Source organism: Dromiciops gliroides, chromosome 3, assembly GCF_019393635.1.
Source record: "Dromiciops gliroides isolate mDroGli1 chromosome 3, mDroGli1.pri, whole genome shotgun sequence".
Lineage (NCBI taxonomy): Eukaryota > Metazoa > Chordata > Mammalia > Microbiotheria > Microbiotheriidae > Dromiciops > Dromiciops gliroides.
The window spans coordinates 11248377-11264229 of record NC_057863.1 but is presented as its reverse complement, the minus strand read 5'-3'; the positions used below and the strand labels follow the sequence as shown (position 1 = coordinate 11264229).

Sequence of the window (15853 nt, the reverse complement as noted above, 5' to 3'; positions counted from 1 at the left end):
CTGCTCTAATTGAAATCGCTCAGCAGTGATTTGGAGCCTCTTTACATGGCAAGAGATAAGAGGACTTTGTTTCTCTGCAAACACCCTCTTCATACCCCTCGAGCATCCTATTCAAGGGGAATGGCTATTCTACTTAAGACACCAAAATCAAGTTCTCACAGAACTTGACAACGTAACCTTTCTCAGGGACTCTGGCCATAAAACCGCCCCAAAGCCTCCCTTCTGAGGCCTCTGCTTTCTCTCTCTGTGGGGGATAGTCCATCCTTTGTTGGAAAAATAGAGGTTACCTGCTCAGGGCCTCTTTCTCTCCCCACCCTAGAATCACCCTAGAACTCCTTGTTCTGTTCCTTATGGCCCAGCCCCAGAGGACACACCCTTGCTAACCACCCTCTGCTTCCCATCTAAGCCAGCACCCTGTCCCGTGACATCGCCGCTTCATCTTGTGTACCCTCCTGCCAGATGCCCCGCAGCTGCAGCCTGGCACTGCTGAGCACTTCCTCCTTGTGCAGACTCAGGGTTTTCATGACACTGCTTTGTGGAGAGTCTCTGCCCACGAACATCTTTCCTCTGGGCCTCTCCTGTACCATGCCCATGCACAAAAGTGGTCTGGGGCCCTGCCCCACTCCCTCCCCTCTTCTAAGGAATCTCGCCACCTCCCGCCACCTCCCATCTCTATGCACAAGACCCCCAAATCTCCCTATCAACCGCTCCTCTTTCTCCTCCCCAAGCCCACACCACTGTCCATCCTAGATATACTCAACACCTTCAACTCAACTTATCTTTGTCTTTGCCCCCAGCCTCTCCATTCCTTCTCCACTCTTCCCTCTCTCCCTGCCCTACCGAGCTGAATCAGCTGCTAAGTCTCATTGCTTCCAGTTTCTTGACATTTCCCTGGCCTGTCCCCTTCTCCTCACACTCTGGTCTATGTCGCTCCCCTCTACGAGGCATCCTCCACCTACAGGTGCTAGAAAGGACCATCAGATGCTGCCTGCAAGCAAATGTCTGTACTCCAGGGTCCATCTTGCACATTCCCGTGCACGGCCATGGGCCACAGCAGCCTGGCTTCTGCTCCTGGTACACAGCACCCAGGCTCCAGTCTCGTGTCCACACCATGTCTTCCTGCTTGTTTCTGCCCCTGGGGAGTGCTGAGTTCCATTTAAGGCTCAGGCCTAACACATTCCCCACTTCTCAGAGGCACCAACTGAACCAATACTTGTAATCTCCCAAGATGATTCCAACCTGTCCATGACGTCAGGCCCCTAAGGCCAAGCTTTCGGTTTTTCAAGCATACATGAAAGCGACAATAAAGAAACGAGAAGAAATGCTGCCTTCAGGCCAACACCAGAGCACCAGAGAAGAACAGAGCCCAGCCCACAGGGAGCCTTTCCGCCATGATGCAGCAGGAATCCTGCCCGTGGGGACTAAAACCTCGCTGAGGCACGGCCCCATCCCCCTTCCCCCAAAGGGTACACACCAAGTCCTCGATGATCTCCTGGATGCGTTTCTTGGCTGCCTCCACACAATCTTTGGCTCCTTTGAGTGTCACTTTATCACTCTGGGTCCCAGAACGAGGGAAGCTAACCATCACACCACCATACTCCTCAGCAATCTCACGTAAGACCTGGCCTCTTCGGATGACAAAATGGCGGTGATGCCGAGGGTCCACCAGCATGCAGTCTTCTACCACGTTATCCTACAGACAAGAAAGGCTGGATAATGAATTCTCCTGCTGGAAGCCCATGAGAAACCCCTGGGAAGCACTGTTTCTAGGTCCCACTTCCTTTCAACCCACGTCCAACAAGTCAGGGCCTACTAGGTCATATGACGCCATCTCAAATCTCACTTGTCTACAAGGTGGTCTGCAGACAGTGCCTAATGAGGAGACGAAAGACTAGGTGTTCAAGGTCACAAGAAAGCGGGCACAGCGACCATCCTCACCGGAGGATCCCATCTCAGACTGGCAATCAGGACGCCAGCGGTCCAAGCCCCGGAGCCAACAGGCCCAAAGGAGAGGCTGCCGTCTTACCAGGTTTTTGATGAGAATCTCCAGTTCCTTCTGAGCCTCTCTGACAGCTTCCTCTGTCCCAATGATTGTGATCAGCTCCTGATCCTTGTCTTCAGATGTGGGGAAAATTATTCGGGCTCCAGTGTTGTCTCGCACCTTGCGAATGTTCCCGCCCCCTTTGCCGATCAGGAACTTGTGATACTCTGGTTTGGCACGGAGATCCACGGTGTAACTCTTGGTTTGCTGCCAAACACAATTCCCACATGGCCTGTTAGACATGGTACATCCCCCCAAGAACAAGCCACTCAGAAATGAGGGCATTTAGAGGATTGAGGGCTACAGCTCAGCCACCCACCTCCAACATGACCAGGGGTCAATTAGGCCTGGCAGCTCAGAAGGGGTCTAACTGTGTGGAGAAATAGCACTGTTACTTGTCCTGCTTATTCCTAATTTTAAAAAAAAGCCCCACCTCCCTGATCCCAGCAGGCCCTTGGGAGTGACATGCAACGCTCTTGAGAAGGCAGCAGGGCTGTAAGTACCAGGCGGCAGGCCCAGCTGCAGCTGGGATGGCAGGCCCAGCACTGGCCGCCCCACTCACTCCCCTCGACCCTCTGCTTATCCTCTGCCCACCTCGCCTTCTTTCCCACAAACTGCACGGACTGTCTTCCAGGACCTAGTTCCTCCCCTACACCTGTGCTTCAGAACCAAGCAATGCCACGGTCAGTGCTAAAGGCCAAGACCCAGGAAGCTTTGCCTTCACTCGGAGCAGTATACAAGGGCAGGTCAGAGTGGGTCCTCAAAGACAGCCTCCCCGCTTCTGAACCAGCTTTTGGTGGGACATCCCCAGAAAGGTTGAAGGGCCCAAAGGCCTGTGCCAACTCCCCACGGCTGCCACCCCCGGGCGCTGGCCCACAACCCTGAGGTGCAAAAACAAGGAGGGTGGCATGGGGCTCAGGGGAAAATAGCCAGGTCAACTCCATATGGATCTTAGGGAGGACAATAGAAGCCTGAAAGAGGTCAAGCAGGGGCAGCAGGTGGCGCAGTAGATAAAGCACCAGCCCTAGATTCAGAAGGATCTGAGTTCAAATCTGGCCTCAGACACTTGACACTTATTAGCTGTGTGACCCTGGGGAAGTCACTTAAGCCTCATTGCCCCAGGGGAAAAAAAAAACAAAAAACCAAACAAACAAACAAAAGAGGTCAAGCAACTGGTCTAAGGTCCCAGAAATAAAATGCAGCCAGTGCTCTTAAGGTGCTGCAGAGACCACAAACACTCACTGGTTAAGTATTAAAGGCCTGGGTTATGAAGTCTTACCTCATAAAATGTCCCCATGAACCAAATGCTACGTATAGGGAGGGAAGCCCATCCTGCTGTGCCCTCCCCACTCTAACCCTGCCCTGCTAGCACCCCTGTACCCTGAGCAGAGACAACAAGAAGCAGCCCTGCAGAGAAGGGAAGGGGACAGCAGTGAGAGCTGCCAGCCAGGACCAGTTCCTCCCCACCATACCCCAGTGCCACCGTCTCTGCCCTGCTCACCTTCTCCTCGGCCAGGTGTAACAGCTGTCTTTTGGCTTTCTCCACATCTGGGGCAGGGCCCCTGATGACCACAGTGTCAATCCCCGAGCCTTCAGTGGGAAAGTGAATGTGCACCCCCCCACACTCTTCCATGATGGAACGGATCAAGCGGCCTTTGGTGCCAATGAGGGAGTTATGAAGCTTGGATGGAATGGACACTTCCACTTCAGTAATGTTGGCCTAAGTCCAGAACAAAGCAGGAAACTAGTTATCTTGAGAAAAGAACACGTTAGGTTCTATTGAAATATTCAACTGCTATGCCTAACAGGCTGAGTGTCAGGCATGGCCCACGGGTCCCACAACCTTCAAGTTCATTTTATTGTCTACAGACAATGCCAAAAAGGGAGATGAGCTCATTTACTCTCTTTGAGAGGAAGGAATGGCTGTTTACTTCAATAGGAGAGGGAGGCTTAATATCCTGGTTTTAAAACTCTGATGAAAATTTGTCACAAGAAAAATCCTCCCCACTGAAAACACACTGAACATGCAGACAACCCAACCCCGTTTACACAAGCCCAAGTGGATCCGCGATGCCCGAGTGGGAGCAGAGCTTTTCCCAGCAGCATGGCTCCTCCCTTACCAGGTCTTTCTGAATGGAAAGGATCCGGCTTCGAGCAGCTTCACAATTGGCTCGTTTGCCTGTGATGACGATGGTCTCTGAGTTACTATTTTCTGCTGGCAGATCAATCTTGGTGTTGCTTTCCTCACGGATCTACAAAGGAAGAGACCCATGTGAAAGGCTGTGGGGGAGGGGGGAGTGTTCGCTCTGCTTCCACCCCCTCCCTAAGACCTGACCCTGGCACAAGAAGAGCAAGGACGGGGGCGCCTCTGCACCTTTTTGATGTTTGCGCCTCCTTTCCCAATGATGTTCTTGTGGAACTGTTTGAAGATTGGAACAGAAATGGAATAGCTATTTTCAACCTAAAAAAATAAGACAAAATTGTTAGTAACCACAAGTGTGAGGACACCTTTTCCATGAAGGGTCCATGAATGATTTCTGCTTCTTGAACTGTTATCTGGAGAGAGCAGACTGGGAAAGAGCTGATCATCACTGAGGACCATCGTCCAGGAACGCCTATCTCCCCAAAGCCACCCCTGACGCCAAGGCAGCACCTCAGGCAGAGGCCCCAAGACAGCCCCCGAGAATCCAGTCCTTCACAGCAGCAAAAGAGAGACACAAGCCCCATACATGTGACAAGGGTGACTATTCCCTTTCTTAGGGCCACAACCTCTGTTGGAAATAATGTACTCCATCCCCTGCCCCCCCAAAGAGCTCTGGGCAGCACATCTGTCCAGCACCACCAGACCAATCCCCTACTCAAGGAAGTGCCATACTGTCTGCCTCTAACTCTACATAAAGTGGTCAGTTTTCAAGGGAGACAGACACCAGGAGATCTGACAGCTGGACAAAATCAAAGGAAATGGGCGAGGAGGGGAAGCACTGATCAAGGAAAGACCTCTGCCCAACCATGAACCCAAACCCTCAAACTCCGTCCTTATCACCAATACCAGTGACTGACAACCATCCATCACCTCAGGAACAGATGCAGGGTCTTAATCATATCTCTCCCAAAGGAGCAAAGTGGCATTAATGTGAACAAGTGTACACATGATGAAGAAAGAGAAAGAACTCAAGCACACACATATCTAGTTGCAAGTGTCCCACAATCCTTTGTTGGATGCAGAACACACCCCCCCCCCCCCCCCCCCCCGGCCAATGCCATCCCTGGGAGAGAAAAGACAGAAGCCAGGCATACCAGATCTGCCACCATCTTCTGCATGTATTTGGTACATTTTTCCACCTCATTCTTGGGTCCTCTGAGTTGTACGATATCACTTTTTTGGGCTGGGTCTGGAAAATTGATGATAACCTGGGAGAAATAACCACAATTTGGTTTGTCAGGGAGGCCCATGGGACCACAAAGCAGGTCAGAGGGCCCACCGCAGTCCTGCCCCCTGCCCAGGTCAGCAGGGCCTCCAGACCCCCGTATCCAGACACCAACAGGACCCCACTGCATTAAAGCCTCACTATTTCCAAATGGAGCCTGAAATCTCACCTCTGGGAATTTGTCACGAATTTCACGGATTCGTTCGCCTTTCTGCCCAATGATTGTTCGATGAAATCTCTGCTCAATGATTAGGTCCTTGGTACGTTCATTTTCCTAGAAACACACACATTACTTAAGGTCACCAGGAAACGGAGGGTCTTCTGAGTCAAGGCACCACCGATTCTTGAAACCACACAGAGGAAACAGAAATCAAGTGGGAAAGAGCACCGTGCAGTCATTCCGCTCTAGGTCCAGAGACAATGTTCAGAGAGCTGGAGGCCAGTTCCCTGTGGCTCGGGGAGGTGACTCGCATTAGCAGAGTGGAGGGGAAGTCCCACCACGGTGGCACCCGGGAACTTTATTCCCCTATGCCCAGGCTGCTCCAGCAGAGCAGGAAGCACCAAGCTTGGGGGTAACACAGCGACCCCAGGCAGCCTAGAACAGCAACCCTGAAGCAGACAGTGCACTAGCCAACCAGCAGAGCGCCCCGAGTCAGGTATCCAGCCGGGCCGTCCTCTGGGCCCCTCAGACTGAGCTTTGGAAAGGTTTTTGTTCATGGATGTGCGCGCGCACTCGCTCACTCTCTCTGGCCCTCCTCCCTCCTAACAAAACAAGGGCACGGCCACCAACTCCCCTGTGTGCCCTGTTCGGGTCTTGTAGCCCCCCAGTTTTCCTTCAGGACAGGCACTTCTTCATCATCTTGAGCTGAACTGACAAAAGATTCCCAAGATCAGGTTTCTGGCAGAGCAGCCCTAGAAAGGATGTGGGGAGCCTTCTTCTCTCCTCTCCCAGGGTTCTCCTCCTTCCCATGGGGCTTGGCCTATCACCCTTAGCTCCACTGGGGTGCACACTCAGGGTGCCTAGCGCTAAGCACATCTCCAAGGCTCCTTTAGGGAGGAACCAGGGCCCGTCCAGAGGTGGGGATATCAAGTTGAACAAGAAAAGGCACAAAGTCTTCAGGCTCACCATACGAGATGCGAGTTCCAGCAGCTCTTTCTTGGCCTGTTGGACACCCTGAGGGTCCCCCTCAATTCGGATCAAGTTGCTTTTTTCATTATCAGGAGGGATTCTCACAGAGACCTTGTACTGATCTTTGATTCTATTTACTGCAGGGCAAACATACAAACCACACAATGACTAAAAGAAATGATTAAAATCCCCAGAAGTAAAACATTTGGCAGACCATTCCACCCTCCCTGAGCCTAAAGAGAGGCAGCCAAGCCAAGTGTCTATTCGTGAAAACATGAATCTATGAAATTCCCTTTAAATACATGGGGCCAAAAGGCAGCGATTCTATTTCTCAAAAACGTGTGTGTGAGGTAGGCAGAGGACAAGAGTTCAATAGCCAAGTCGCACTGCCACCCCCAAGCTTCCTCCTGCAGCACTGACCAAGAGCGCAGTGGTTTGCCTTCATTACTGTCGGCCTTTTCATTGGTCATAACAGCCAAGACCTTCCCACAGGGCAACAACTGGTAAGCTGCCCTGAGTCAGAACGTCTTTAAGAGCCGTCAGCTCAGGTGCCAAACAGATGACAAAGGCTACTGATGAATGAGCACCCTGTCAGAGAACATCAAATACCACCGCCCGTAGTGATGGCCACCCGTTAACACCCTGACCTGGGGCTGGGTGGCAGACCTGGGAGAAGGCTCCTTTAGAGACGGTCCTTATATCTCTGAGGACACGGAGGACAGGCTTGGTTTGGCCCTTCCTTTGCTGCCCCTCAGGGCATCCCAAGTACTGATGGGAGAAGGGCCCTGGGAGAGTGCTCCTTCACCAAGAAGGAGCACGACCATCAAGTCCCAATAATCCCAAGGATTTAACGCCACAACACACTTGTGCTGTGAGTAACATTCAGGAAAGAGCTCTGCAATCGAACAACTTGCCATCGATTGACCACACCCAAAACCATGAGAATGGGGGAGAGGAGAGCTTCCTTCTACATCAAGGGAACTGGGAGAGGAGAGCTTCCTTCTACATCGAGGGAACTTGTTTTTCTTATGTTTTACTAACTGTATTGAGAAATCACTGCTCTCCTTTGTAATCCTATGAGCTTCATGTTCCTGAGAAGCAGTCCATATATATCCCCAGACTGAGTGATCAACTGGTCCAGGACACAAGAAGGGGCTGAGACCTCCTGACCTAGAAAACACAGGCTCTCCTCATTTGCCACGGAAGCCACAAAAAAGGAATGTCAGAGGTGGGGCAGCTCTCCATTCTCCTGCCTCTGAATTCAAGCCAATGTGAGGTTTGGGCTGCTCCATACTGCTCTAAGGTGAATCCTAAAGAGAAGCCATTTCAGAGAGACCTCAAGAAAGCACACTGGATACTTGCCATATCTCAAAAAAAAAAAAACAAAACACCCCAAGAGACAGAGAAACAACAGTCCATCAAACTCACTGTTGGCACCATTCTTTCCAATCAGATGTCTGTGAAACTTGTGATCGATATTGATTTCCACGTAATCCATCCGGTTAATCTATAGAGGGAAAGCATGCATAATTAGACCTCTGGGAAAGGGGTGAAGAGAGGAAAAAGTTTGAGAAGCCCTACTCTAGAAGTCCCTTGTGACCTCCTCTCCAGGGACACACCCCTCTCTCCTTTCACTACCCGAGTTTAAAATGCTAGGTAGAGATGCTGGCTTTAACAACTACATGGATGGGCTGGGATGATCTAAAAAAACTAAAAAATAAGTGAGAAAGAGGAATGCACTGGGAGAAGAGGAAAAGGAGAAGTCAAATGGGGTAAATTGTCAGACATAAGAGTGAAAGAGCTTTTGTAGTGATGGGGGGAAGAGGGGACAGCAACTCAAAGAGGGAATCACAGACACACACACACACACACACACACACACACTCTCTCTCTCTCTCTCTCTCTCTCTCTCTCTCTCTCTCTCTCTCTGTTGAGCACAGAAATCCAACTTACCCTCCAAGGAAGCAGGAGGTGAAGGGGATGGTTGGAGGGGGGTGCTGATAGAAGGGAGGGCAGATTGGGGAAGGTCAAAGCCAAAAACAAAAACACTTTTGAGAATGGACAGTGTGAAAGGAGAGTGTGAAAGCGCAGGATAAATGGATAAAATAGGAAGGAGGGCAATACATAGTAATTGTTATTGTGGAAAAAAAAAACCTCTTTTCTCAAATATATAGTCAAATGTATAGAAATGAGTCATGCCTCCATTGATAAATGGTCAAAGGACATGAACAGGCAGTTTTCAGATGAAACAACCAAAGTTATTAACGTCATCTGAATTCTGAGGCACTACTCTACACTGGTCAGACTGTCCAATGACAGAAAAGGAAAATAGCAAATGTTGGAGGGGATGTATCCTGATTCGACCATTCTGAAGAACAATTTGGAACTATGCCCAAATGGCTACAAAACCACACATACCCACCCTTTCATCAAGCAATACCACTGCTTGTTCTGTATCCTGAAGAGATTTAAAAAAAAAAAAAAAAGGACCTACACCTACAAAAATATTTGTATAATGGCAAAGAATTGGGATGAGGAGATGCTCATCAAATAAGGACTGGCTGAACAAGTTGTTGTATATGACTGGGATGGAATAGTATTGAGCTAGAAATGATGAGCAGGATGCTCTCAGAAAAACCTGGAAAGACTTACATGAACTCATGTAAAGTGAAATGTACTGTATACAAAGTAAATAGCAATACTGTAAGATGATCAATTGTGAATGACTTAGCTATTCTCAATATAGCAATCCAAGACAATTCTTGATGAAAAATGCTGCCCATTTTCAAAGAAAGTCATGGGGTCTGAATGCAGATCAAAGCATACCTTTTCTTTATTTTTTTTGGTGTTTTTTGGGGGTCTGTTTTATTTCACAACACGACTAACATGGAAATATGTTTTGCATGTCTCTACATGTATAATCTATACCAAATTGCTTGCCTTCTTAATGGGGGGAGGGAAGGAAAGAATTTGGAACTCAAAAATTTTTTAAATTAATGCTAAAAATTGTTTTTACACGCAACTGGGAAAAAACAAGATATTCAATTAAAAACAACGACAACTGCACAGTTAATAGGCAGCATAAGTCACAAAACTAACCCTATCCGACCTAGTAATCCCATGGCTAAGAGAATTTATCCTCAAATGATATTTTCAAAAACAAATTTAAAGGGGACTTCTCTGTACAAAACCAAAAATCAACAGAAAATGTCTAAGAAGTAGAACAATTTAAACACCTAACAAGTACTGTCCAGCCAAATAAATTGTAGTGTTAATAAAATGTTAAGTGTTGTACACAATGATAAATATGAAGCACGCATGGCATAAAAGACTTTGATCAAAGAGAATAAAAGCAGTACCTTTGGATTCAAGAAGGGCCAATGATGTCCCCATTTTCAACTATAGATCAAGGAGAATGACTTTTCGGCAAAATTATGGAAAACTTATGTTCATAGTATATTACAGGAAAGTCTAATGAGCCTTTAGAAAGGGAAGCAGCAATACAGAAAGTGAGCATCGATGTAGATCAACTACAGGACACAAACTCACTTCCTTTTTAGAGCTTTAATTAACATGGATTTAAACAAAGCCTTTAAAGAAATTATCTCATGTTATTCTTGAAAAGCTGGGTGCATTTGAACCTGCTTTGAACAGCCTGACCCCAAGAAGAGTTGTCACCAATGAAAACAATGCTGGGATCTATGCTAACATTTTTTCAATGATCTGCATAAAGGCACACACGTCATTCCTATCAAAATTGCAGATGATGCAAAGCTGAGAAGAGCCAGCACATGAACTCGAGAATGGGAACACAACAAAAGATTAAACTTCGGGCCGTATCTAGTGTGATGAAGGTTAAGGGGTGGATGTACAGTCTGATGCTTGGGTTCAAACAGGAGGTAATCCTAACACTGATCTATTCTGCGATGGCCAGAAAGCAATGGAGACGTCATGCTTAGTTCTGGATAATACATAATGAGAGACACTGTGAAGGAGACGGGGGAACGGCGGAGGATTCCAAGTTCATACCCCCAAAGACCTGGAAAAGTGATGGCCAGGAGGAGGAAGTCAGACTGAATGGCTTCTTAGGCTTAAAGGGCAAACGTAGGAGGATCGGACGTACGTAGCCTAAAGGCCCACCTCAGCTCTGTGGGAAGGAAAATCGCCCAAAAGCAGAACGTGGGGATCTCCACAAATCCCGGGCTCGCCCTTCCGGAGGTTTCAAGCCAAGGCCCAGGGACCATTAGTGGGAAATACTGTACGAGGAACTGTTCAAGCAGGTGCTGGAACACACGTCTCTGGTGACTTTATGAAGACCACAGGAGAGAAGTCACAAGACTGCTCGTGGCACAAATGTTGGCATCAAAGTCCCTGCAGAACCAGGACTGTTTATGCCCCACAACCAGAAAGGGAGGAAGAAAGGACATGAGAAAGAGAGAGTAGCGCTGGAGTGATGCCACCTGCTAGAGGATGACAAAGGAAAGCTCCGCCATGAGGAGAAGGCATCTGAGGGCAGCCGTGCGGCTCAGGTCCTTGGTGCCAGAAGTGACGTTTGTTCGTGGGTGCTGGCTATCAAAGCTGCCAGCCAATTAGCCTGGAGCTGTGTGTGCATGTGGGGGGGTGTTCCCAGCTTCACAGGAGGCGTTGGGTCCTTTTTTGTTCCTGACCTCGCCGTGGTGGGTCAGATGATGGGGTCTCTCAGAAATAGTAAGATTTTTACCTTCCTCTCTGATCCTAATGCTCTTTAATAAATACTTAAACACTTAAATACTCTTGCTAAAGCTTACAATTTATTGGCGACCACTCATTAGATTTGATAGAATAGCTAGAATTTTAGCTCCATACAAAAAATAATAGACAAGTAAGAGTCAAAGGCAGCAGAACTGGACTGAAACAAACCTGGAGAAGGGGCTACATACAGGGAGTGGGGGATGTTATTGGTCGTCTGAGAATTCATTTGTTCACACTGTTGAATCAAAGAGCTTATCTAAGATTTGGGGCTGGATATTGTATTTTTATTTAATCGCTGGATTTCAGGGACAGTCGATAATCTGAAAGGCTCCCCTCTTCTCCCTCCCCCCCTCCATGTCCTCTACTCACACACACCAGTGTTTAGACTCTATGGAGAGACCTACCAGATCTTTGACCATGACCTCAATTTGTTCTTGCGCCACATTCACATCCTCGGTGGGTCCTTCCAGTGTGATCTTATCCTCTCCTTCAGTAAATTCTATGTGAACCTGCAACCCCCAAAAAGGAAAGCCAATGCCAACTCTGCAATACCCATCTACAACCAGTACTGTTCCCAACCTCAAACTTTAATACAATCATCAAACAGCAAAAGAGCCTCCTGTGGTTCCCAGTTAAGCACGGGGGTGTATGCTGGGGGGTGATGCTCAACTGAGCACCTGCCCCAAACCCTCTCCTCACTTCTACTAAGCCTGAAACACGGATTCATTCTATGACACTTGGGACAACAAACATGCACTGGTGTCACAGCAGAAAGGGAACTGGGAGATCCTCAGCTAGGCCGAGTCACTAATTCTTCCAGATAAAGACACTGGGCCCCACAGAGGGGAAGGGGGGCGGTGGGGAGAGGAACTGTCATTTTCTTAGTTGTCTCTCTGGCACTTTGCACAGTGCCTGCTACAGAGCCTGTGCACTGAGTTAAAAGGCGTCCAGGGTCTTCGGGGCAGCACAGGGCAGAGCTGGGAACGGCACTCAGATTTTCCAATGCCATCACCCACTTCTCAGTATCTTTGGGATGGCCAGTCCTCTCAGATGAGGCGCAAGACACCAGGCACACACAGGAGCAGTGCAGTCTGCCAGGAGCAGACTAGAACCAACTGAGCTGAAAACACAGCTCTCAGCTTGCCTAAAAAACCTGCTTGATAATGCACAAAACTGTCAAACGCCAAGCACGAGGACCAAGGCGGGTAAGGAAATTCACGCTGTGCATCAATCAGGGGCCTAAGCCAAGAAACAGAGATGAACACCCTTGCCTGGGAAATTCTAAATTCAAGGGATTCTCAGACTCCCTGGGTGAGCGAGCCCCTCTGCACTAGATGGAAGCCCCTATTTTCTAAAATTATGTCTAAAAACAGATCTGAACAGCCTCACAAGCAACCTAGGTCTGAGCGTTCCTGCTCTACGTGGACGGAAGCTGCTCGTCCAACGACATAACAGAGACCCAAGCAAACCCTCAAAGCAACTTCCTCAGAGGGAGGACTGCAGAGGACGCTCGGGCCAGTTCTGGGTCTGAATCCCAACAAAGCCCCCGGCTTTCATGATACAGTTCTTCAAGTCGACTTCATTGAGTCCCCCCGGGGCAAGCGACTGCTGCACCCTCAATGGCCAATCCACCATGAAGGCCAGGGATGGGGCCTGGGCCTGTGATCTGACTGATGGGGGGCGGGGTACCCTGCCTGAAGAGAGGGGCAGGACAGGCTACCGTGGTGCTGTGGTGGCACCTACCTCTCTGTGTACTCTACGCAGCATGAGATGCAGTGATGCTTGTCAGAGCAAAGTGATGGGGCAAGAAGCTCCCGTCCCTACCTTTGGCATCTGCTGCGTGATTTTGGCCAGGTTCTGCCCTTTCTTGCCTATGATGAAACGGTGAAGCCAAGATGGAGCAGAGACGGAGGAGACGGTAAAGCTGTTCGCCTTGGCATAGACTTCCGTTAGCGCCTGGCCCAACTTCTCAGGTTCGCCTCGTAGGATCACAGTCTCCGAGCTGCTGTCTGTGGGGGGGATCTCGACTGACACTCCGGTTCTCTCCAGAATTTCCTGCAGGGAGTTGCCCTTGGGCCCGATGACGTACTTGTGTTGAGACTTCTTCACCTCCACCGCAATGGTGGTGGTCTTCTTTTTCTGGGGACAAGCAGAGCAGGTGGGTGTCAGGCACCAAGTGACAGAGAGCTCTTCCTGGGCCAGGGTCCAATGGCTCCCACGAGGCCCCAAGGCTCGGAAAACAAGCCTTAGACCCATCAGCACAGACGAGAGCTGGGCAGAGCTGTGGAACTTGTGCCCAACAGAGGCCACGGTGAACACAAGGAATGGAGCCCGATCCCACATAAAGCCTGCTGAGTGACGGCCTCTAAGTCTCTCTGTGGCCACAAGGGCTCCCCTCTAGGGGAGCTGGACCTCAAGGCCCTGGTAGGACGCAGAGCTTCTCAAGAAGTCCCCAGGCTCCTTCCCCTTCCAGGTCCTTGGACTCTGTCCTGCCCTCTCTGCAGGGGGTCACCAGGCTGCTCTGACCCAAGTCCACACACGGCCTTCACTCCCTAAAATACCGCCTGCCCCCCCCCCCCCCTTTATGTGATCAAGGAGACAGGAACTTTGTGAAGCAAAGAGGCACAAACACACATTTGGGGTGGGGGCTCAGGACCCCTGCCAGCCGGTGCCACCTCAACCTACCTTGTCCTCATATATCTTCTTGATGCGGGCCACAGCCTGAGCCAGCTGCTCCTTCTCTCCAGTGAAGACAATCTCGGTGCGGTTCACGCTGGGCGGTGGGATGTTGATGCGCGTGCCTGTCTCCTGCATGATCTCGCCCACCAGCTTGTTGTAGGGCCCGGCGATGAAAGGGTGAAATACCTTCTCCACGTCGAGTCTCTCCACCGCACGCTTGTCCTGTGGAGAATGCCACGGCGTGAACAAGCCGTGCACACCCACGCTCTATTATACTCACCCTCATGCAATACACTCAGTCAGCTCTCACCTACACACACTACATGTACTCACATGCACGACACCCACAAACACCCCCTCCTCCCCAGCCCCTAACAGTACTGAAGCATCAGCACAACAGCAGACAGACAGCCCTGTCAAAGACAAGATCAGGCACTGAAGATTCAGAAACAAGGACTGATGGTATGAACCCCTGCCTATCGGGAGGACACAGCCCTGCCCCCCCCAGGGTGTGGCATGTTCCTAGCAGCGAGGCGGCCCCTCACCCTGAGTCTCCTCCCTCTTTCTCCTGCTCCAGACTGGAATTTTGCTAAAGCCACAGAGGCACCATACTCTGCGCTGCCTGTGATCTCTGCAGCAGAGTAGAGGAACAGAGCGAAAGGGGCTGGACACTTGCCTGGGCTTCAAACAGAGATCCAAGCTACAGACCTACTGCGTCACATCAGCGTGACAGCATGCGCTCCACCGAGCCTGAAGGAAGAGCGTCACATCCCGCTGGGGCCAGGGAGGGTCGGTCCCACTTGGAGAACAGACCTAGGCTGGCGAACTATGAACTGCCCAGTGGGGAAGAAGAATGAGACACATTGAGATCTAGCCCCAAGGGAAACCATCATCACTGCAGGGGGAGTGAGAAAGTAAGCAATAGGAGAAAACAAGGAAAAAAGACTGAAATGGCCAAAGCACCCAGGAAGTAAGTGCAGGGAACTGTGAATAAATGCTACGAAACAAAAGACAACGACCCAACACTCTGAGACAGAGGACTCTGTGGGACACACTGTTCCCGAGTGGTTTCAAAGAGAAATGGGGGCAGCTAGGTGGCGAAGTGGCCTTGGAGTCTGGAGAACCTGAGTTCAAATCCAGCCTCAGACACTTGACACTTACTAGCTGTGTGACCCTGGGCAAGTCACTTAACCCTCATTGCCCCACCAAAAAAAAAAAAAAAAAGAGAAATGATCATTATGGGAGCAGAAATTATGACCTGCACAGCACAAACAATGGGCAAAATAGGACAATTTAGAAAGAGAAGCAAAACCCAAGACAGTTAAAAGAGAACATGGTCTTTATTCAATCAAGACACAGTGATCTTGAAGAGAAGCTGCACAGAGATAACTTAAGCAACACTCAAGTGGCTACCTGAAGAACATAAAAGGATCCCATGCAATGCAGGAAATAACAGAAGCAAACTGTCAAGAACTTCTGAACGTGGAAAATGAAATGCCAAAAAGAAAAAGAATCCACAAACTGCCTCCCGAAAAAAACAAAAATAAAACAAACCCTAAGGCTGCAAAGTCCAATTCACATGGGACTAAATTCAACAATCCCGTTCAGAAACGATTTCTGCAAGCCATCAAGAGAAAGACCTTCAAATATAAATAGCACAAAACAGTTCTACACCACCAGAAAACAGAGGCAGGATGGAATCCCAGGTTCTGAAGAGCCCCAGAGCTCAGGGCACAATATCCGACAAATCTGAAAGTAACCATAAATGAAAAAAAGATGGACTTCCATTACAGAGGTGCTCCAAACATTCTGAGAAAGAAACCCAGACCTGAAGAGATTACTCAC

General features: G+C 49.5%; 1 protein-coding gene across 3 annotated transcripts in view; it reads right to left on the bottom strand.

The window, feature by feature from the left end:
• LOC122748583 (high density lipoprotein binding protein) overlaps window positions 1-15853 on the bottom strand; it is an 86000-nt gene that overhangs the window by 9001 nt on the left and 61146 nt on the right. For all 3 annotated transcript variants that reach the window (XM_043994288.1, XM_043994290.1, XM_043994289.1), the window contains exons 7-18: window positions 14015-14230; window positions 13154-13468; window positions 11734-11838; window positions 8027-8105; window positions 6596-6735; window positions 5639-5743; window positions 5339-5452; window positions 4416-4502; window positions 4162-4293; window positions 3543-3761; window positions 2027-2248; window positions 1475-1693 (exon numbers count right to left, since the gene is read on the bottom strand). In XM_043994288.1, coding sequence (XP_043850223.1) covers window positions 1475-1693; window positions 2027-2248; window positions 3543-3761; window positions 4162-4293; window positions 4416-4502; window positions 5339-5452; window positions 5639-5743; window positions 6596-6735; window positions 8027-8105; window positions 11734-11838; window positions 13154-13468; window positions 14015-14230 — 1953 coding nt within the window. The remainder of the gene's footprint in view (window positions 1-1474; window positions 1694-2026; window positions 2249-3542; window positions 3762-4161; window positions 4294-4415; window positions 4503-5338; window positions 5453-5638; window positions 5744-6595; window positions 6736-8026; window positions 8106-11733; window positions 11839-13153; window positions 13469-14014; window positions 14231-15853) is intronic.